General features: G+C 34.9%; 1 protein-coding gene across 1 annotated transcript in view; it reads left to right on the top strand.

Moving 5' to 3' along the window:
• The window catches only part of DENND1B (DENN domain containing 1B), a 388444-nt gene that overhangs the window by 348560 nt on the left and 17686 nt on the right, over positions 1-22198 (top strand). The window contains exons 15-19 of the mRNA XM_036754915.1: positions 7896-7986; positions 11429-11469; positions 12120-12188; positions 15077-15133; positions 15975-16082. Coding sequence (XP_036610810.1) covers positions 7896-7986; positions 11429-11469; positions 12120-12188; positions 15077-15133; positions 15975-16082 — 366 coding nt within the window. The remainder of the gene's footprint in view (positions 1-7895; positions 7987-11428; positions 11470-12119; positions 12189-15076; positions 15134-15974; positions 16083-22198) is intronic.

Here is a 22198-nt window from a genome sequence, read left to right as displayed (position 1 = left end):
AGTTGCCCTCAAATAAATAAAGAGTTTTAAGTTTTTAAAGTCAATCTTTAGCTTTTTTCTCCAGCTCTCAAGAAGATTAATTTCATTAGTTGAGACAGCTGTTTTTGTACCCAAGAAAGGGTTCTTATTTTAAATAAATATTTTAGATAAGACAATTTTTGCTCCAGGCTAAAAGTAAGACTTCAGTTTGTAGACTTGATGGCTGTGTTACTTCAATGCCTCTGCTCCTTTGCTTCAGGCTGGCATCTTAATACTGAATATGGTATTTTTAATACTGGCTTTTTATCCTTGTAAAAAATTCTGTTCAGAGGGGCTGGATCTATTTTTTTTTAAATCAGACTGATATTACTCATGCATCTTTTAAGCGAAATGACAAAATTATTTTTTCTACTAATGGAATTCAGTTATTTTTTGTTATCAGTTTTAGATTAACCAAAACTAACTATATCAGATGGATTGTGTTTTAAATTTTATGACTTTGGGGAGGCGGAGCCAAGATGGCAGCTGGAAAGCAGGGACTTGCCTAGGGCTCTCCCCCAGGACTCTCCAAACTCCAATAAAAAATGGCTCTGAACAAATTCTAGAACAGCAGAACCCACGGAATAGCAGAGGGGAGCTGGGCTCCAGTCCAGGACAGCCTGTAGGGTCTATCGCACGGAGCTGGGAGTGGAGGCGAGCAGAGCCCAGCCCAACCAGACCAGGAGCTGGGCAGAATAATCCCTAGCACCCTGAATCAGTGAGCTGTGGCAGTTACCAGACTTCTCAACCAACAGACACCAAAGACAACAGAGAAAGTTAGTGGGAAAAACTGTGGGGACAGAGTGAAAGGAGTTCACAGTTTGGCCACTGCTGGGGTGGGGGGTCATGGGAGGAGGTGCAGCTACAGAACTATAGCTGGAATTGCTTCCAGCCCCAGGCACACCTGGTGGGAGGAATTAAGTGGTGGATCTGAGCAGGAGTGCAGAGTCTGCTTAGATTTGAGTCCAGTCCAGATTGGTGGTTCTTGGGGGAGAAGTAGCACTGGTGTGGCAGAGGTTGCTGTGCATAAATACCTCTGAAAACAACAGCACAGCCCCTCAAGCTTGGGACAAAGTACTGTCTACCCTACAAGCAGTTATACCCCAACGAAAAGCTCAAGGGTCAAGTAGTTGGCTGGGAACATGACCAGGCAGCAAAAACGGACTCAGATTCAGACTCAGACTTTGGAATCTTTCTTTGGTGACAAAGAAGACCAAAACATACAGCCAGAAGAAGTCAATAAAGTCAAAGAGCCTATATCAAAAGCCTCCAAGAAAAACACGAACTGGTCTCAGGCCATGGAAGAGCTCAAAAAGGATTTGGAAAAGCAAGTTAGAGAAGTAGAGGAAAAATTGGGAAGAGAAATGAGAGTGATGTGAGAAAACCATGAAAAACAAGTCAATGACTTGCTAAAGGAGAACCAAAAAATTACTGAAGAAAATAACACCTTAAAAAATAGACTAACTCAAAAGGCAAAAGAGCTCCAAAAAGCCAATGAGAAGAATGCCTTGAAAGGCAAAATTAGCCAAATGGAAAAGGAGGTCCAAAAGACCACTGAAGAAAATACTACCTTAAAAATGAGATTGGAGCAAGTGGAAGCTAGTGACTTTATGAGAAATCAAGATGTTATGAAATAGAACCAAAGGAATGAGAAAAAGGAAGACAATATGAAATATCTCCTTGGAAAAACCATTGACCTGGAGAATAGATCCAGGAGAGATAATTTAAAAATTATTGGACTGCCTGAAAGCCATGATCAAAAAAAGAGCCTAGATATCATCTTTCAAGAAACTATCAAGGAGAACTGCCCTGATATTCTAGAGCCACAGGGCAAAATAGAAATTGAAATAATCCACAGATCGCCTCCTCAAATAGATCCCAAAAAGAAATCTCCTAGGAATATTGTTGCCAAATTCCAGAGCTCCCAGATCAAGGAGAAAATACTGCAAGCAGCCAGAAAGAAACAATTTGAGTATTGTGGAAACCCAATCAGAATAACCCAAGATCTGGCAGCTTCTACATTAAGAGATCAAAGGGCTTGGAATACGATATTCCGAAGGTCAATGGAGCTAGGATTAAAACCAAGAATCACCTACCCAGCAAAACTGAGTATCATGCTCCAAGGCAAAATATGGATTTTCAATAAAATAGAGGACTTTCAAGCTTTCTCAGTGAAAAGACCAGAGCTGAATAGAAAATTTGACTTTCAAACACAAGAATCAAGAGAAGAATGAAAAGGTAATCAAGAAAAAGAAACTGCAAGGTACTTACTAAAGTTGAACTGTTTTGTTTACATTCCTACATGGAAAGATGATGTGTATGATTCATGAGACCTCAGTATTAGGGTAGCTGAAGGGAATATGCATACACATATATGTGTGTGTATGTGTATATATATATATACATATATATATATATATGTATATATATATATATATACATATATATATATGTGCGTGTGTGTATGTATATATGTATGTGCAAGCAGGCACAGGGTGAATTGAAGATGAAGGGAAGATATCTAAAAGAAATAAAATCAAATTAATGGATGAGAGAGGAATATATCAAGAGAGGGAGATAGGGAGAGATAGAATGGGGTGGATTATCTCACATAAAGGTCGCAAGAGGAAGCAGTTCTGTGGGAGGAGGGGGCAGGGCAGGTAAGGGGGAATGAGTGAATCTTGCTCTCATCAGATTTGACCTGAGGAGGGAATACCATACATACTCATTTGGGTATCTTACCCCACAGGAAAGAAGAGGGAAGAAGATAAAAGAGGGGATGATGGAGGGGAGGACAGATGGGGGTGGAGGTAATCAAAAACAAACACTTTTGAATGGGGACAGGGTCAAGGGAGAAAATTCAATAAAGGGGGATGAGTTGGGAAGGAGCAAAATATAGTTAGTCTTTCACAACGTGAGTATTGTGGAAGGGTTATACATAATGATACACATGTAGCCTATGTTGAATTGCTTGCCTTCTTAGGGAGGGTGGGTGGGGAGGGAAGAGGGGAGAGAATTTGGAACTCAAAGTTTTAAAAACAGATGTTCAAAAACAAAAACAAAAAAGTTTTTGCATGCAACTAGAAAATAAGATACACAGGCAATGGTGCGTAGAAATTTATCTTGCCCTACAAGAAAGGAAGGGAACAGGGGATGGGAGGGGAGTGGGGTGACAGAAGGGAGGGCTGACTGGGGAACAGGGCAACCAGAATATACGCCATCGTGGAGTGGGGGCGAGGGTAGAAATTGGGAGAAAATTTATAATTCAACCTCTTGTGAAAATCAATGCTGAAAACTAAATATATTAAATAAATTTTAAAAAATGTCCAGGGTTAGGAGATGGACTATCTTATGAGAGTAACAGCAAGGCGACCAGGAAAGGCTGGAAGGGACCGGGTTATGAAGGGCTTTGAAAGACAAACAGGGGATTTTATAGTTAATCCTAGGGTTTATTGAATAGGGAGATGACATGGTCTGACTTGAACTTTAGGAAGATCACTTTGAGAGATGAGCAGAAGACAGGTTGCAGTGGGGAGAGATGAGGCAGGGATACCTGCCAGCAGGCTATTGCAGTAGGCCAAATTGGGGTGATGAATGCCTGCACCACTGTGGTGACATCCAGAAAAGAGAAGGCTGGGGGAGGATACAAGAGATGTTGGGAAGGCAGAATCCATGGGAATGGGCAACTGACTGGCTATAGGTAGTGAGAGTGAAGAAATAGGGGTGACGTGAGCCTAAGTGACTCATAGGATGGTGGTGTGTTCTGTAATAATAGAGAAGATAAAAAGAATGGCTAAAACTCAGCAGGGAAAAGGCGTATGATATTTAAAAAAATAAATTTTTTACGGGGTAACTATGAATTCATGGTGGCTTTTTTTAATTCAAATTATAATATTAGAGGTTGCTGGGGCACTACTGGAAGGGTTAAATGACTTTCCCAGGGTCACAAGCCAGTATGTATCAGTTGCTGAAATTCAAAGTAAAGCCTTTCTGACTTCACAGCCAGATACCTATCTACTACTATGTGCTGCTTTTTAGATAGAAGAATTAGAATGCCTGAGAACTGTGAGTAATCATATAATTCATCTTGTAGGAGAAAGATATAATTTAAAGTAAAATTTGCATTCCTTTCAAGTTAAACATGTAGATGTAAGAAAGTGTTTTTGCAACCTCCAGGAAGTTTTACATTAGTTTCACATTTTATATTCTTTTGCAGTTTAAGGTTCTCCATTTTAAAAGTGTAATTTAAATGGCAGTTATCTGTTTTCATTTGATCATATCATCTACTTCATAACAGCTAAAACTGAAAGTATTTTTATTAGTAGCATTAATTTAGCTCTTTTAAAGTTTGCAAAGTCCTTTACATTTGTTATCTCGATTCTCACATCAGATCTCTAATTACTACTCATATTGCTATATGAAACAACTATTAAATGCACTGGAACAAAAAGCAGTGACTTTCTTTTCTGGAAGAAGAAACTATGTGGCATGTATGTCGTGCTAGGATATAAGGAAGCATTTTGTAATTCTTTGAAAAGCTGCACTTCATACACTATCGCATGGGTATTCTTTATGTCATGATTATGTACAAATTCAGGATCTTTTGAGACTTAAGTTACAATTTTGTTGGTACTTTTTTGGTAATTTTTTAAAAATGCCATATACTTATTTACATAAATCATTTTTCTCTTGATTTTTCATAAATGTAAGTTCCAGGAGCTATGTTACAGTTTTGTTATCTTGTAGCATATTCTTTTAGTTATCTACATCAAGTTCCTAGAGTTCACTTTAGAAAAAAAATGATTATTCATTGAACAAATGAGCTCCTATTAAAGTTTGGACACATTTCTGGTAACTGTGAGTGCTACAGAAATTAATAAGGTACTGTCCTTGTTCTTAAATAATCTAATACACTGCTAGGTAGGTGTTGATTAATGTCATACTCTAATCTTAAAACTGGATACTCTTTGAAAAAGCACTGTCAATCTGCAGTGTTTTATTTTATCCCTGCATTGCTACCATTGTTTTTTTTAATAGTCATCCTTGGCATTACTTACATCTAAATGGCTTATTCTAATAATCTGCAAGCTGAAAACTGAATTTCAGTGTTCCAATTATCTATGAGTATGTTTTTTTCCAGATGATGAGGGTGACCATTAATCAGGTGTCAGGTTATGTCATGTAGCAAATTCATAACTGTTCCAAAAGAGATAATGTCTTTTCGTTCAAAGACAGTTTTCTACACAGCAGTAGCTTAAGATTCGCTTATCTCTTTGACTGTGAAAAAATCCAGTGATAGTTCATGGTCAGACCAGTATAATAACTCATTTTGAAAGTGGAAAAAACTTGATTTTGAATCCAAAAATGAAGGAGAAGTTTAGCCAAGAGAAAATTAACAGGGAGCAATTTTATAAGCATTCTTGTCCATTGTTACTACTCCTCAGTTTATTCATTTGTAGCATATTTTAAAGAACTTTTTAATTCATTTTGTAAATTGACAGGTACCAGATTGCCACTGACAATTGTTTGCCAACAGAAAAATTTTTCTTTTCTTTCAAAATAACATTTAGCACTTTGTGAGTAATGTTGGTTTCACTTTATTTGTATTCCCATGCCTGACTCATAGTCGGAGCTTAATATACGTGTGTTAATTGCTGTTTCATCCTCAGCAAGTGTACTTAGCCTTTGTGTACCTCAACTTCTTCAATTGTAAAATGGGAATAATAGTAGTACCTACTTCCCAGGGTTGTTGTGAGGATCAAATGAGATTATAATTGTAAAGTACTTAGCACAGTGGCTGGCACATAGTACATGCTTAATGAATTCTCATTCCCTTCTCCTTCCCTTTCTCTGTCCACTTACATCGCCCTCAGGTTTTGGTTTATTAACTTGTATTGGTGTTCATTTGAAACCAATTTTTAAATTCATAATTTATTATTTATCACAGAAGCTAAAAATATTTGATTGTCTCATTAGTCAATCTTGTATTTAAGCATGTTTTCATTAATCACAATGATTTCTTAGTCTAAGCATATGTTGTGTGATCCCATACTTCAGGCAAATATTTCATAAATTATTTCAGAATATGTGATATGAAATTACCAAATCAAACATTTTTTGGGGGGAACTTTTTACTTCAGCAAAAGAGATTTTCAGGAACAAATAAATATTCATTGTTGGTAGACCCTTCTACATGTTGAAAATAGTTGATTCATTGTTCCCTCCTCCCTAGCTGTAGATATGCAACTATACCTGAGAATTGTGCAACTAAAGACCTTATACAAAAGTCACCAAGTAGAACTGCTATATTCGTGCAGCCATTAATTTACCTTTACAAAGAACTGCATGGTAGAATGTTAGCCTTTATGTTATCTCCTAGTTATTTTCAACTTTTAGCCATTATAGGTATGTTTATGTACTTTTTACTTTGATATTACAGAAGAAAAGCCAAACTGGTTTGTCAATTTTACATAATTATGTTTTTCATTTTTAGTAAAATAAAAGGTGATTGTGATGCAGTTGCTCATTGTGGGAGCAAAATGTATTTTTTTTAGTAACCAAATCATTCATTTGGCTTGTGTAAAATCATTTTTTGACCTGTACTGTAGAAATACTTTTCTATTTCTCACAGAAGGGGCCTTGGCAATCTTCCTAATGAACTACCAAAATAACAGTCTTAAAACTTGTGTTATGTCAGAGGAAAAAAAATTAATGCTCTACTGTGTAGATGTCCAAAGCAGCCTGTTCCTCTCCCCTAACCTCCATGGCCTTAGACATTTCTCTCCTCAAAATGATGTGAAGTAACATTTATAGGAATCTTGAACAAGGAAGATCATAATGTGATAAAATGCAAAATTGGTTTAACATTCTGCAGTAGTCACTACTCAGTTCCATCCTTGACCTTCCCCTTAGGAAATGAGAAGGCTTTCTTCCTGTGATCAATATCTTAACACTGAATGCAAAAAAGTATTCTCCCTCTCCCCTTACTTACGTCTCAGTGCCAGTCACTGTATGGGAGTGGAGAAGCAATGATCTTACCTAGAGAACATGTTTGATTATCACCTTTGATCCATTTCCTGGTACCTTATACTTTGTTCTATTTACTTTCCCAAAGGGAAAAGTCTGGAAGGGGTTTTAGGCTGGAGAAAATATTGTTTCTCATTATTTTCAGTAGAACTAAAAGGAGGTTTTTTAATATGCTTCCTCAACTATTTTATAATATTACCATATTTAAAAATATGGCTTGCTTTCTGATATATAGATATTCTTGTAGTTTAGATAGCCCCATTTTTGTCAGTTCAGTATACATTCTTATCTATGTTATAGTTATGGTTTTAAGAGCATTTTTCAGTCTATATGAAATAACAAAGTGGCTACTCTTTGAATGGTTTTCATTATTAATGATTAGTTATTTTAGGGCCTATGCCATCCTTCATAAAAGTCATAGTTTTACATTGATTACTTGACAGTGAATGGTTGAAATATGCTTTTTGTTGTACCTTTGCGTCATAATTAATTACACAGTTATCAATCACCTACTGTGTTCTATCCCTATGTTTGCCGCCAAGTTTCTTATTATGTTATTGTATGTGCTAATAACAGCAATAGCTTTACATAGGCTTGATACTTTACAAATCACTCTGCTGACCACAATCCTGAGAAATAGGTCATACATACAGTATTACCCTGATTTTACAAATGAAGTTCCTTCAGTGCAGAAAGGCACAGTGACTTGACCAACATCATGTGACAGAGGCAGAGCTAGGATGGGAAACTCGGCTCTTTCCATTGCCTCATATTTCTGTATTGGATAAAGTTTTAATATTGCGAAATTAACAGTAAATAATGAACATGACATCCATATTTTTCTATTTCAGTTTATTGATGGTCGACTGGCAAAACTAAATGCAGGAAGGGGGTTTTCTGATGTATTTGAAGAAGAGATCACTTCAGGTGGCTTCTGTGGAGGTATGGACTAAGTTAGAACATTAATTATTTACTTAAAATTATTTTATTTTAAAATTTTAACTTTTTAAAATTCCTTTTCACAAGTACCTAATGACACTGTGATATTCTCAAAAGAGTATTATTTTATTTCAGCTGGTGTCTAAATTCTCTGATTTCACAGTTGTACTAGTAAATGTTCACTGAGCCTAGCAACATGCCATCGAAACATTAACATTAGCCTACATTCCTTCAAACTTTAAAACATTAGTTAATAAATGAAATGTGGGGGAAAAAAACACCCCATCAGTCTAAACAAAATAATGAGGAAAAAAATCATGTTACATAGAAAAATTTGGAACCAGGTAAATGTTTATGAAATTTAACTGGAAATATATCTTCTAAAGCTAAGAACTAATAATAAATACAAGAGTAAGAATTACTTTAATGATGATTTTAAGTGGAAAAAAATACATGTTCCCAATTGTATAACATGACAATTGCTTTTTCTGAACGTGATATGTCTTCTCATATCTTTTATATAGCCATACTGTTTTTTCACTTTGGTCTGCTGTCTTTTTTATGTCTCCCAACTTTGCAATGAGGCCTCATTCCATTATTTTGTCCCTGAGATAATTTTGATTATATCTACTTTTCAAGAGTTCTTTAATTTGTACATTCCTAAAATCCATTCAATAAATATAAATTACACCTGTATATGGCACTATGCTAAGGGTTACAGGGGAGATTAACGTATGACCGAGTTGTTTTTCCTCCAGGAGATTTATGACTAAGGCCAGATTAGACATAGTAGTGTGGGTGGGCTTGACAAGTGCTTGTGAAGAAGGCCAATGATCAATTTTTAAATTGAGGGGGAGCCCTACATTTGCTAAGAGATGCTTTTGGCTTTGTAGTTCTACACTCAAGCATGAATCTAGTTGTTCTCTCCCCTGTCATATTAAATAGTTCATTAAAACAATCAGAATCATAATAATAAGACTTATTTGCATTTTATTTTTATTTGCATTTTGCTAGACTAATGAGCCTTAAAATCAAGAAACATGAAAGAATGTATATTCAAAGGTGATGAAAAGGAAAAGTTACTGCTTCTCTGGTATTTTCTAAAATTTCTTCAGTAGCAACCAGTTGTTCCTTTATATTTGTATCCCTAGTACTGGTATTCATAGAAACAATTTGTTTGAATTTTAAAATTTAGAGATAATATCCTAAGAAATCAGAGAATATTGTCTGATACCCAACTACGTTGTTTCCTAAATGAAGATTTATCTGGAAAAGTCAGTGGAAAGATACGTTTGATTCCCCTAAAGCACATGAGATGTAATAGCAACCTTTACCATGTCTAACACAGCCATTCAAAACAATGACTGAAATTTATAAAATTAACTGCTATATAAGTCTATTACATTTAATGCTCTAAATCACCTTAGAAATCACCTCTTTAGTCATCTATTTCAAGATAGTCTCTTTCTTACAAGGAGGCTAATGAAGTTTTCAAACTTGAACTTTCTGGAACTACAAGCAAGGATTCTCAAAAAAGCACCCTTGTCTTTGAATTTTTGTGGATTAAAATGGTCTAGGAAGCTCCAATTAATTACCTGAATTGTTCAGTTTTTTAAAAAATGAAAGTTTTACCTCTTTTTAAGAGGAGACATTATTTAGGCCTGATATTTAAATGTTCTGTCCCATACAATTAAATAATTTCATGCTGAACAAATTTTCCTTTATTCTGAAAAATCTGAATAAAAGTCCCAACCAAAATTATTTTCTTTTTTAGAAAGAATAATTCTTTTAGATTGGATTACACTTAAAACACTCGTTTACCCAATTCACGTATTAGTTAAAACTTTTATTTTTCAATAATACTAATTTTATTTAAAAGTTTTGGTGACCTCCGTGAAAGCATTTATTACAGAGGACTGTGGACCAATGATAAAATTGATAGGATTAAACTATAAAAGGGATCATAGTTCTACCCTATTACTGTCACAAGATGTCATTTTCAATTCCACACACTCTGCTAGCCCCACAGGTCATAATGATAATGAGACAGCAGTTATGTAAATGCTGAATATATGCCTTCAGCAATTTGTCCACGAGCTGACAATATTCAGCTTGTCTGAGTTGAAAAGTAAAAAAGCCACATTTTAACACACAATTTCCATTGAAGCTAAATCTTTACTCATAAGCCTAGACAGTCAAGATGATACTACATTCAACACTGCTGAGTCAAGGAAACTAACTTTGCCTTCCAAGTTAAATGTTTCCAATATAATATTCTAATTGTAATGGGGAAAAATCATTTAAGATTTGGATTTGCCAAATCCATCTGAGTGGTCACATTATTTCAACATTTCCATGACCCAGGAATATCTTTAGGGAATAAAGAAAACAAAGTTTTGTACAACTATGTGATTATTACATATGGAAACTTGTATTTATGTGGTACATTTTACCTCAAAATTATGAAACTATTTACATATATAATCTCATCAAGAATAATTTCTATTAAATTATGGCTATATAAAATTTCTATTAAATTGTGGCTGCAATTCTTTCAAAAGAGCAAAGAACAATATGTTATTATGTATAGCTTAAATAACCTGCTATAATGTTCTAAAAGTTATTTTTTTTAAAAAACCCCTGAAGATTGTTAGGATACTGGCTAAAATAGGACCTTTTGAGTCACTGCTAGTTTATGATAGGCAAACCTAAACTCCTGGATTAAAGAAGACATGTAAAATTGCTGTTGTTGTTCAGTCATTTCAGTTGTGTCCCACTCTTCATTACCCCATTTGGGGTTTTCTTGGCAAGTACTGATTTTCCATTTCCTTCTCCAACTCATTTTACAAATGAGTAAACTGAGGCAATCAGGATTAAGTGACTTGCCATGGTTACACTGCTAGTAAATGTCTGAAGCCAGACTTGAACTCACAAAGAGGAGTCTTCCTGCCTCCAGGCCTATCACTCTCTCCACTGCACTACCTAGCTGATATTGTTATTATGTGTGGTTTTTGTTAATTAAAATTTTTTTCATATAATTAAGTTCATTAGAAATGCAATTAAAACAAATATTGTGGGAAGAAATAGATGATAGGACATGGAGTTTAGAGTTGAAAAGGACCAATCACCAAGACAACCCTTTCATATATATTATTTGCCCTTTGACTGAATCCAAACTTCACAGAACAAATCTCCTTAATAAAAGGATTTGTTTTTTAAAACTTGGACTCAGTCAAAAGGCCATACCCAAGTACCTAAAAGGCCATAGGTGGCCGCTAGACCCACAGGTTCCCCACCCCTACCCCAGGATATTCCATTACTAATTTCATGATACCCTAGATAAATAGGATTTGCCCATTAAAATCCTAGAAGTATACTTCATGATTGCTTAGAGCTAGGATTTGTTGCAAAATATAATTGATGATTTTTCTTTTTTATATTCCAGGAAACTCAAGATCTTATCAGCAATGGATGCACACAGTCAAGGTAGTTTAAAGGAAAATTAGGGATAATCAGTTTCATATATCTATGCCATTTGAAATACATAGTTGCCTTTCAGTAGAACTATTTTGCAAATCAATCACTTGATCATATTTTTTGTTTCCCAATATTTATACGGATAATTTTAAAATTAAAAGTGTTTTATATACAGAATAAATGCATTTTGGAAAGCATAACGTCTCTCAGTTTGGCCTAGGAATTCTCTAACTTTGTCATACTACACAATCATAAATGTGAGTTAGATGTGACAGTGAGATTTAATAGGAATTTTATCACTGCTAGCAAGCTGGTAAATGTTTTTATAATAGTCCAAACTCATACCAAACAGGAGACTTCCTGCATAACAATAAAATAGTTGATAATGGTAGTGTTTATTTCTGTTAAACATTTAAAATGTAATAAACAGCTCATTATGCTGTTTAAGTCTATACTGATATATATGTGTTATCTGCGCTAATATATATGTATGTGTGTATATATGTATACGTATATATCTTGTCTCATTTGTAAATGAAATATAAGTTATTTATATTTCAAGTGTATGATTATTTACTGTTTCAGGGCCTATTTGCATTTTTAATTATGATATCTAAATCTGATTTTTTATATGATGTGGTTTGTTGTTGTTGTTACAGAAGGGAAGTGCGTTATTTAATACAGCAGTGACCAAAGCAACCCCAGCCGTACGAACAGCATATAAATTTGTAAGCTCTTTTCATTTCTTAAATTAAAAAAATTAATTGGTAAGTAAAAGACTGGTGGAAAAAAACCCAGCTTTTTCCAAATCAGTATTTTTAAATACATTTTTACATTAACAAATAAGCAAGTTAACCTTACTAAAATTTTTGTCACAATTGTTTCCTCTGATATGGTATTTGAAGTTTTTAAGCAAAGTTTTGGAATTTAGTGGGACTTCATCCTGGATTGTATTTCATCCAATCCCCTTATTTTACAGATCAGGAAGAAGGTATATGTTTAATAAATTATCTAGGGTCAAAAACCAGAAGTAGAACCCAGGTTGTTACATTGATTCATATTAGGTATGGTGAAATCTAATAAATTTAAATAAAAGTTATGAAATAATTTTAAGTTCTATACCATTTGAAAAAAATTTCAAACAGTAATATATTGAAATAGGTAAACAAATAAGTTAATTCTCACATAAGTTTAAAATTCATTTAAGGCTCATTGTTATCAGAAATTACCGTTGCTTTTATTTCTGGCTCCTCCGTGCACTCTTTAGTCTAGCTGCATTGGCTTTCTTGCTCTTCCTTAGACAGGATCTTCCATCTCTTATTTCTATGACTTTACACTGACTATCCCCCTTGCCTGGGATGATCTTCCTCATCACCTTTGCCTCACACTTTTCCTGGCCTTCTTCAAGACTCAGATGAAATCATGCCTTCTACAGGGGGCCTTTCCCAGTCTTCCCAATTGCTAGTGCTGTCTCCTCTGAGGTTACCTTTCATCTACTCTGTATCTTATGTGTATCCAGTAATTTACATATTGTGTCCTCCATTAGAATGTGAGAGAATGAATTGTTTTTTACCTTTAAAAAAAAGTTCCCAGTGCTTAGTACAGTACTTATACATAATTAAGCACTCAATAGCTTCTTGTTGACTAACTGCCTTAGAAACTTTTCCAGAAGTTTTTTTACCATATAGATATTTTTTCTTTCTAATTATAGTCATATTTTTATTTGACTCATCATGTTAGCCAGAAGGAGATACTAGCTAATGTCATTTTTGGAAATGAAAATTTTAATACAAGAAAGGGGAGGGGAAAGAAGAGAATAAGCATTTCTTTATCCTCGTGACATTCCTGCAAGGTGGGTACTGTTATTATACCCATTATACAGTTGAGAAAACTGAGACAAACAGAATTTAACTGACTTGCCCAGGGTCACACAGTTAATAAGCATCTAAGGCTGAATTGGAACTCGAGTCTTCCTGATTCGAAGCCTACTGTTCTATTTACTGCACTACCTAGCTGCTTCAAAGTCAGGAGCCCAGTTATGAGGCTGCTATAATAGTCCAAGCCAGAAATTTAGAAAGAACCCGTGACTTAGTAGGTATGGGGACTCTTTTCACCAATGCAGATACAACCCAGTGATTTAGTAGATAAGTCTTAGAAAATTGGCTGAGGCAAATAAAGGTTAAGTGATTTGCCAAGGGTCACACATGTATTGTCAGAGGCAGAAGACTCTTATTCTTCAAGTCCAGCATTTTTCCATTATACAAGGCTGTCTCACTGGAAGTAAATTATCTCTCTAACACAAATTACAAAACTTTGGAGAAATTATTCCTAAGCTAGCATCAGTTTCATTATATAAATCCACCCAGTGAACGACCATCCAACTTAAAGATCTCCCAGTGGGAAAATCCACTGAGACACACCTTTGGAATATTTTATTTTTTGTTTTACCGGTGAGTTCCTTGATGTGAGGAAACTCCCCTTACCAGCGTAGTCTTACAGAGTTACCTGAGGTATTGAGAAGTTAAGTAACTTGCCAAATATCACATAGCTTTTCCTCAAATCAAGCCTAAATTAGATTTTTTGCAGTTTTCACCCAGTGTTTTTACTTCTGATGTCTACACTCAAGCAAAACAAGCTTGATCCCTCTTCTGAATGGTAGCATGACAGCCTTCAAAATACTTGAATATACCTCTCAGGTTTATCTCTCCTACCTCCACTCCCACCCAACTTCTCTTCAAGTTAAATATGCTTATCTATTTTAACCAATACTTATAGCTAAGGATATCAAATGGTTTTGGGATTTTCTTGTTGGGGATTTCCCCAAAAACAAGTTAAAGTGATAAGAGCTACAGAAAAATTAAAAGACATTCACAGAAAGTTGCCTTCTAAGCATTCTGTGCACTTTTTTTTTAATTCGCTACAGAAGCTGAGGAGCACTAATACCTCATAATGATTCCATAGGTATTCTCTAATAAAGCAAGAGGGTAGCTTTTACTTTCTGAATTGTTTCTAATTCTATGCCTACATGGAACAGCAAACCTATTCTGATAAAAACCACTGGTCAAATTCTCCACAAGCATGTACAAGTACTTCATTTCTCCTAAGGTGAATTTCTTTGTAAGATGTTAATGAGAACTACTTTTGTAGTCTTTTTAAATGTACATTTTCCCCAAAATGACCTACCAAATGTTTTGATAGTCTTTTCCCTTCCAACCACCATTGCTGGGCATCCGTTATCTGGCTAACTCCTAATATATGCTTTCCAATATGGGATGGTAAGTTTGTTAAATGTTGTCTTTGCTTGGAATTTATATTCAAAGAGAATGGAACTACTCACATATTAGTCAGTAGTCAATGAACATTTATCAAACACCTACTCTGTGCCTGGCACTGTGCTGAATGCTGAGGATACAAAAAGAAAGTCCTTCCTCAGCATATGAACATACCAGACATGTATTAACATACTTTATCTACCTTGGACAGATATGTAACTTGGACAAATTATAAGTGTTATATTTTATATCTGAAACCTGTCTACTTAATATATAATTTTCATTGTTTTCTCATGGCTCACTCTTTGAATAGAACTAAAACAGATCCTTTTTTCATCCTCTAGGCAAAGAATCATGCTAAACAAGGAATAAGAGAAGTAAAGAGTAAACTAAAACACAGGGTATGTCAGAGTTTTCCTTTCTTCCAACTTTGCACTTGCATTAGTTTGAAGCTTGTACGTTTACATTTTATTATACATATACATTATACATCAGCTTGAAGCTTATACAAATCACATGAGATTTGTGTTTTTAATGACTTTTGAAATATGCTTAGTCCTTTGTTCAGTAATACATTTTTCATAACAAGCCCTCCAGCAACTATCTGTCATTCTATATGCTTTCACTGAATAATCTCTTTATTGTTTGCATGTTTTATCATTGAACAACAGAAGTCTTCAAAGTTATTTTAAGGCATGTATGTTTTCATAAAGTTGATTGCCTTGATATCATAATAGAAGTTTTTGCATCAAGCTGAGAGTTTAAAAGGTGAGGGTCTTTAGCTTAGAATTAAATCAGATATTTTTGTTTTATGTGGCCTTTATAGTATTAGTTATGTTAAGCTGGGCAATGTTTTCAACTTTCCGAAGGTAGAATTAATTTTAATATATATATTCTGAAGAGTTTCTCAGATTACTGTATTTTCTTGAATTTCTACTCGGGTCAGAAAGGGAAATAGTATTAATACTGTGTAACATTTTTTCTTGTAATAAGAGATAAAGCAAACAAATTATGTTTAAGATAAAATTTACTTAAATTATTAAATATTTACAAAACTCATTTTGAAAGCTATTAGCTTCAAAATGAATTTCATTTTTCTACTGAAAAAATCCTATACTTCTGTCAGCCAATTATATAGCATTTATATTCATTGTAGGGCCTATCTTTTCAACACCCCTTTTTTTTTTTTAAAGAAACTAGGTGAATATGTTAAATAAGTAGTAAAAGTATCTCTTTTTATAGGAAAATGAAGAAGACTATGGATCTTGCTCTGGTTCTGTACAGTATACACCAGTTTACACATTACACAGTGAAAAAGGTGGGAAGCTAGAGAAGCATAAACTACCACAGGTAAGGCTTAGAATATTTACTTAAAATAATAACCAATTCGTCTTCATTTTTATATTATTTTTGAACTATTTATTCTCTTTTTGACCAGATAACAAATGTTTCACTTTTATATAGTGCTTTTTATAGTAAAGAAAGTACCAGATTGCATAGCATTCTATTTCCTTTATGTGTGCCTTTGTATAGGCCCCACCTCTGCCTAGAATTTGCTCCATCTTTACTTTTGCTTCTTAGAATATGTGGCTTCCTTTAAAATTCAGCTAAAGCACAACTCTTACATGAGCACTTCCTGACCTCCCTACTTGCTAATGCTCCCCCATTACCTTGTAAATATATTTTGTTTTTACTTAAGTACCCGTTTCTCCAATTAGCAGGTAAATTTCTTGAGAGCTGAGATTTTGTTTTTGTCTTTCTATCCATACTGCCAGGCTAGTACTTGGCACATAGTAGACACTTAATAAGAGCATTTTTGATTGATTATACATGCTCTGTTTAAAAATAAGTTTATGTGCATACCTAAATACACACATTTATGGAGAGAATTTTGAGAATTGGAAATACATTCTATACAAAGGATAGAAAGGGATTTTAAAGTCCCTTTCCCTCCAAATTTAATGGGTCTTGAGTTATTTATTAGAAGTAAATAGATTTCCTCTCAGGATGGCCTAGTCCAAAGGGATCAAACATGCAGTCTGTGACATTCCCAAGTGCCCAAACTAGATTAAAATTGGAATTAACTGGAAAATATTTAACAAAGTAAATAAAAACACAGTAAAATATATATATATATATATATAATACTGCATTTTAAAACCTAAGTCAGTATGTGACCTGCAAGAATCCTTATGTATGGTATGGTTGCTCCAATTTCTATTTGAATTTGATGCCACTAATCTAGTTTATAATATGGGTCATGGAACCCAGGGTGTTAGAAGAAAACTCATGGATGTTATTAACATTATATTTCACCATCAGTTTGTTCTTTTTTAGTTCATAAGAAACAAAGATCATAGTAATTAATTTCATCTTTTGATTTTAATTCAGGTGTCCCTCATTTGCAAAATAGAGAGTATTTAGATCTGTAAGGGACCTCAAAGATTATCTAATCCCTGTTCCTCATTTTATCTATAAGGAACCTGAGGCTCAGAGATGTTACTTTCTTAAGCCACACAGGAAATAAAAAAGTAGAGCCTTGGATTTAAACCCAGTTCTTTGGGCTCTGAATGTGGTCTTCTTTCTATACAGTCTGCTTCTCTTTAATTCATTTTGTTTTTGGCAATATACCAGGACAGTTAACGTTTTTCTTTTAAAGTATCTGAGATTTAATCGTAAAATTGTAGGATTTTAGAATTGTATCTTGGATGGTCATTTATTCCAAAATTCTCATTTTATGCATGAGGAAATGAGACTCAGAGAATGTAAGTGATTTAGTGCTGTCTAGCTAAGAGTAGAACCAGAACCAGAGCTCAGGTCTTCTAACTTTAAACCCAGTTTGCTTTCCTAAAAAAAAAAAAAAACAGTCTCCCAGGGAGAATGGGGAAAAAGGGAAACCTCGCTAGACAGTATTTATAAAGACCTGTCTAGAGTTATCGTCCCTAGATCCTGCGCTCACTGCTGCCTCATCCCACAGGTATCTTTGCACCCGTTTCCTTGCCCCTTTCTCTCATGTCATAAGTGAGAGCAGACCAGCCAGTCTGGTGGCTCAGGTCTGATATTGGAACAAAATGAGACATTTATAGGTTATTCAACAGTTAACACAAGGAAATTTTCTTAGCCATAGCTGGAGTAGGACATTCAGATTACCTTACTGAGATCTCTGTTATATTATAATCTTCTTAAGGGCAAAGAGTGTCTTTTTTCATATTTGTATCCCTAGCACTTAACACAGTGCCTGGCACATTGTAGGTGCTTCATAAGTGTTTATTGACTAGAGCATAGAATGGATAGAGCCTTGATTCAGCTGAATGCAGCATTATTTCGCTAATCTTCAGTCAGAACAAGGAAGGAAAACTACAAGGTCAGATCCTTTGTCCCCTGAACCAAACTAAATCTTAAAGACAGTTTCAATACCTTTTAAGGAAAAACTGCCGTAACCTGCACAGGCTTTAGGATGTTGTTTCCACCACTCATCCCCCAAGTACCCTGGACCACCTTCATCTTCATACTGGTCTGAGGGAAAGAATACTTAGGAAAGGTAAGCTGGAAATAAGCTATTTAGAGCACAATGTGAATAATACTACCCCTAAGCAGTCATGTGAGCAAGTAGGTGGCACAGTGGATAGAGTGCCAGGAATAAAGTCAGGAAGACTCATCTTTGCAAGTTCAAATCTGGCCTCAGACCCTTGCCAGGTGTGTGACACATAACCTGTTTTCCTCATCTGTGTCAGGCACTGTCCTAAATGCTATATCATTATTGTCTCGTTTGATCATCACAACAACCCTAGAGGGTAGGTGCTGTTATTATCTCCATTTTACAAATGAGGAAACTGAGGCAGGCAGCAATTAAAGTGACTTCCCCAGCGTCACACAGCTAGTAAGCGTCTGAGGCTGAATTTGAACTGAAGTCTTCCTGATTCCAGGCCCGGTGCTCTGTGCTTTGCATCACCTCTTCTCTAATCTGTCTATTCTGGATTTGATTAAAGTCAGGTAGACCTGTAGTGGAGGGATCTATGTGATACACTAAGTTCTTCAAATAAATAAGTTATTGAGTGCACAAATATTAACTTCCTCAAGGGCAGGAACTGTTTCATTTTAGCTTTTGTATTGCCAGTGCTTACCAAACTGCCTGGCACACAGTGTGTGCTTATTAAATCCTTGTTAAAGTATTGTTGAATAGAATTTACTAAATGGTAACTTAGGAACATGATTTTAATTCATTTCTATGGTTTACCATGTCATTACCACAATATCATATCTATTTTTAGGCCTCCAGGTGCTCTAATTTTCTATAAGTGTATTGTTTTAATTTATGGTATGTCTACGTATATTAATTTTCAAATGCCATTTGGATTGTATTCATTCTCTGCAATGTGATTAATAAGTTTTTAATTATTTCTTTGAATAAGACCACTTAAATGTGGAAAAGAAATTTTCTTTGTAACCCCCAAAGGAGTCTAAAATGAAAAGTAAGAAATAAATGTGGAGAAGTATGTGAGTATGTGTTAAAAATGGCAAATAAGTTAAAAAAATACTGCTGTCACTAAAATATCATAATAGTTATTATTTTCTTCTTTCACATTTTTATAACAATGTAAATGTAAAAGCAGATTACTGATTTATGTTTTCTAGTAAGCCCTGCTTTTAAAAACGTGCTATGATGGAGAAAATAACACAAGGTTGCATAACACACTGCAAATTATTTTCTTATATCTAGTCTGAATCTTATTTGATGGCTTTCCATCATGTGATATCATGGTATAGCTCAAATTGCATCTATTACTAATAAATTAAAAAGTAACATCCTATTTAAGATTTTACTCTTAGAAAGCTCTAATTGTTAAGATATATTTTTTTCTGACATGAATCCTAGATTTTCCCCTTTACAACTTCCATCCAGTTTTCCTAGTTCTGACTCCATCCCAAAATAAGTCTAATCCTTCTTATATATGACAGCTTTGCAAGGACTTGTACAATTCTCATGATCCCTGAGTCTCTTCTTCTACAGGCCAAAGAGCTCCATTTCCAGAAGGTGTGGACTTGAGGCCCATGAAGTCCCCAGGACAGCTACATTTTAAGAGTGCCAGCCATCTCACCTCACCTCTATTTCCTTAAAGTTTACATGAAGACCTAGACTTCAGTCACATGACTTACTAGAGATAGACTATGTCTACTAAATACCTGGGTCATCTTGGAAGCAGCAATGAAATTGAAGACACATTCTGAGGAACATGGCTGTGATTATAGTGAATTGACTGTTACAAAGTAGAGTGAGAGTAAGATTGTGATAGTGTTAGGGAAAGAACATTATCTTTTCTTCCTTCCCTCAAGAGGCCCCTGTTATTCATGAACCTTAGCTGACTTAAATTGTCCGATACTGAGTTTACTAAAAGTAGTAAAATATTGAGCAGGCCACTGGCAGATACTAGGCAAGTTTTAGTCTGTTTGTGTATTATTTTAATGCCTGACTATTGAAAGAGGAGAACTTAGAATTCTTTACTTTGTCTGTCCTATGAAGTTAAAAATTGGTCTACCTCAAAGATAACCTGCTGGGCGGTAAAGACAATCTACCATGACTGGCTTTTGTCTCTTTGCACATAAATAATTAACTGATAAGAAAATGTGTTTTTTTAAGACAAGTATATTCTGTATATAACTTTGCGACTGGCCTCATCTTCCTTATATGAATCTGACTGAATTAGGAGAATAGCATTACCTTATAATAAATGGTGAATGGATGAATACACCAATCTCACTACAATGTTTATCCTTAAGTTCCATGTTGTAGATCCCACCATTAGGACCTTTTAGTAACTAAACTTCCTAAAGAAAGTCAGAAGTGGGGAACCTGCAGCCTCGAGGCCACATGTGGCCCTCTTGGTCCTCAAATGTTCTACAAAGTTTGGATGCAGTCAAAGGGCCACACTTGGGGAGGGTTACAGGGTAGCCTTGAGGCCTCAGGTTCCCCACCTGTGGTCTAGATTATAAGATCATAAGGCCAAGAGCAGGAATGGGCGTTAAAAATCATCTAGCACGGTATCAAACTCAAATCAAAATAAAGGCCACTAATTCACATACAGGAATCCCTGCAGGCCACATATTGACTTAGTTTTAAAATGTAATATTATCTGTTTTATTGTATTTTTATTTATTTTGTTAAAAATTTCCTAATAACATTTTAACCTAGATTGACCACATTTGGGAATGTTATGGGTCTCATACAGGTCATATGTTTGACATCTGATCTAACTCAGCCCTTTTACTATGCCAGTGAGTAAAATAAGTTGTGGAGAGGTTGACTTGTTCAAGTTCACTTGGTAAGTAAAAAGCAGAGTGATGTTTAATTCAGGCACTTTCAATCCAAGTCCAGCTCTCTTTGCTCTATACTACGCATTCCTTTTAGAGTTTTCTATATATACTGTAATCGATACACGTAATAATAGTGTGGTATTATTTTTACTATATTTTAATAAGATGCACATTGGCCCACCCTGTGGGCACAGGGACACAGAAAATTGCACGGTGTGCTCTCTTCACAACTCTTAATATTTTAAATCAAGGTCCGATCATGAAGAGTCATAAAAAGGAGTTGTTCATTTGTTTCAATCATATATGACTCTTCATGATTATATCTGGAGTTTTCTTGGAAAAGAAATGAGAGTGGTTTGTCATTTTGTTCTCCAGCGCATTTTGCTGATGAGGAAACTAAGGCAAACAAGGTTAAGTGATTTGGCTCAGGGTCACATAGCTAGTGTCTGAGACCATATTTGAACTCAGGAAGAGTCTTCCTAACTCCAGGCCTTATACTCTATTCACTATGCTATGGTCACCAGTAATCACTGATTTCATCATAGCACTACAAGGACTGCCTGCCAAGACATAAAGAGTTTGCCATCTGTGTTAGTGGTAGGAATTTCCACACTGGGGAAAGTAAAGATTTTCTAAATATTGAAATACTTCATAAACCATACTCTTATATATATATTTGGTTAGTGATATCTTTTTACTCAAAGAAATAACCTTGACTTGCTTCATCCACATTTATAGCTTATGTGGCCAGTCATTTAAGAATTGTATTCAGAATCAATATAAATAACTTATCAACATTTGTTCGAGGTTTGTCAATGGATTTTTATTTGTATTTTAGAAAAACTAGAGTATGATCATTTGCAACCATAAAGTATTTTAAAGGTAAAAATGAGTCTTGAAAATTTTTATAAATTGAGTGCTATAAAGTGTCCCAAAACAACTAAATGTGTCTTGTGTCAGAGTTTTCTTATACTACTGGCTTATCTATAGAACAGAACGTGAATATACATTCCACTCCAATAAATAGTAATTTGTGTGCTGGTCTGCTAATTAGTATAATTATTTTCCATTTTGTTGATGAGGCTTTAAATAAATGTCAAGGGGAAAGCCATGAAGATTTCCCAATTAGGCTTCACATTTGTAAAATTGAGCCC

This window comes from Trichosurus vulpecula, chromosome 4 (genome assembly GCF_011100635.1).
Source record: "Trichosurus vulpecula isolate mTriVul1 chromosome 4, mTriVul1.pri, whole genome shotgun sequence".
In the NCBI taxonomy this organism is placed as follows: Eukaryota; Metazoa; Chordata; class Mammalia; order Diprotodontia; family Phalangeridae; genus Trichosurus; species Trichosurus vulpecula.
The sequence above is the reverse complement of the archived record's forward strand: the minus strand, read 5'-3'. Positions and strand labels throughout refer to the sequence as shown.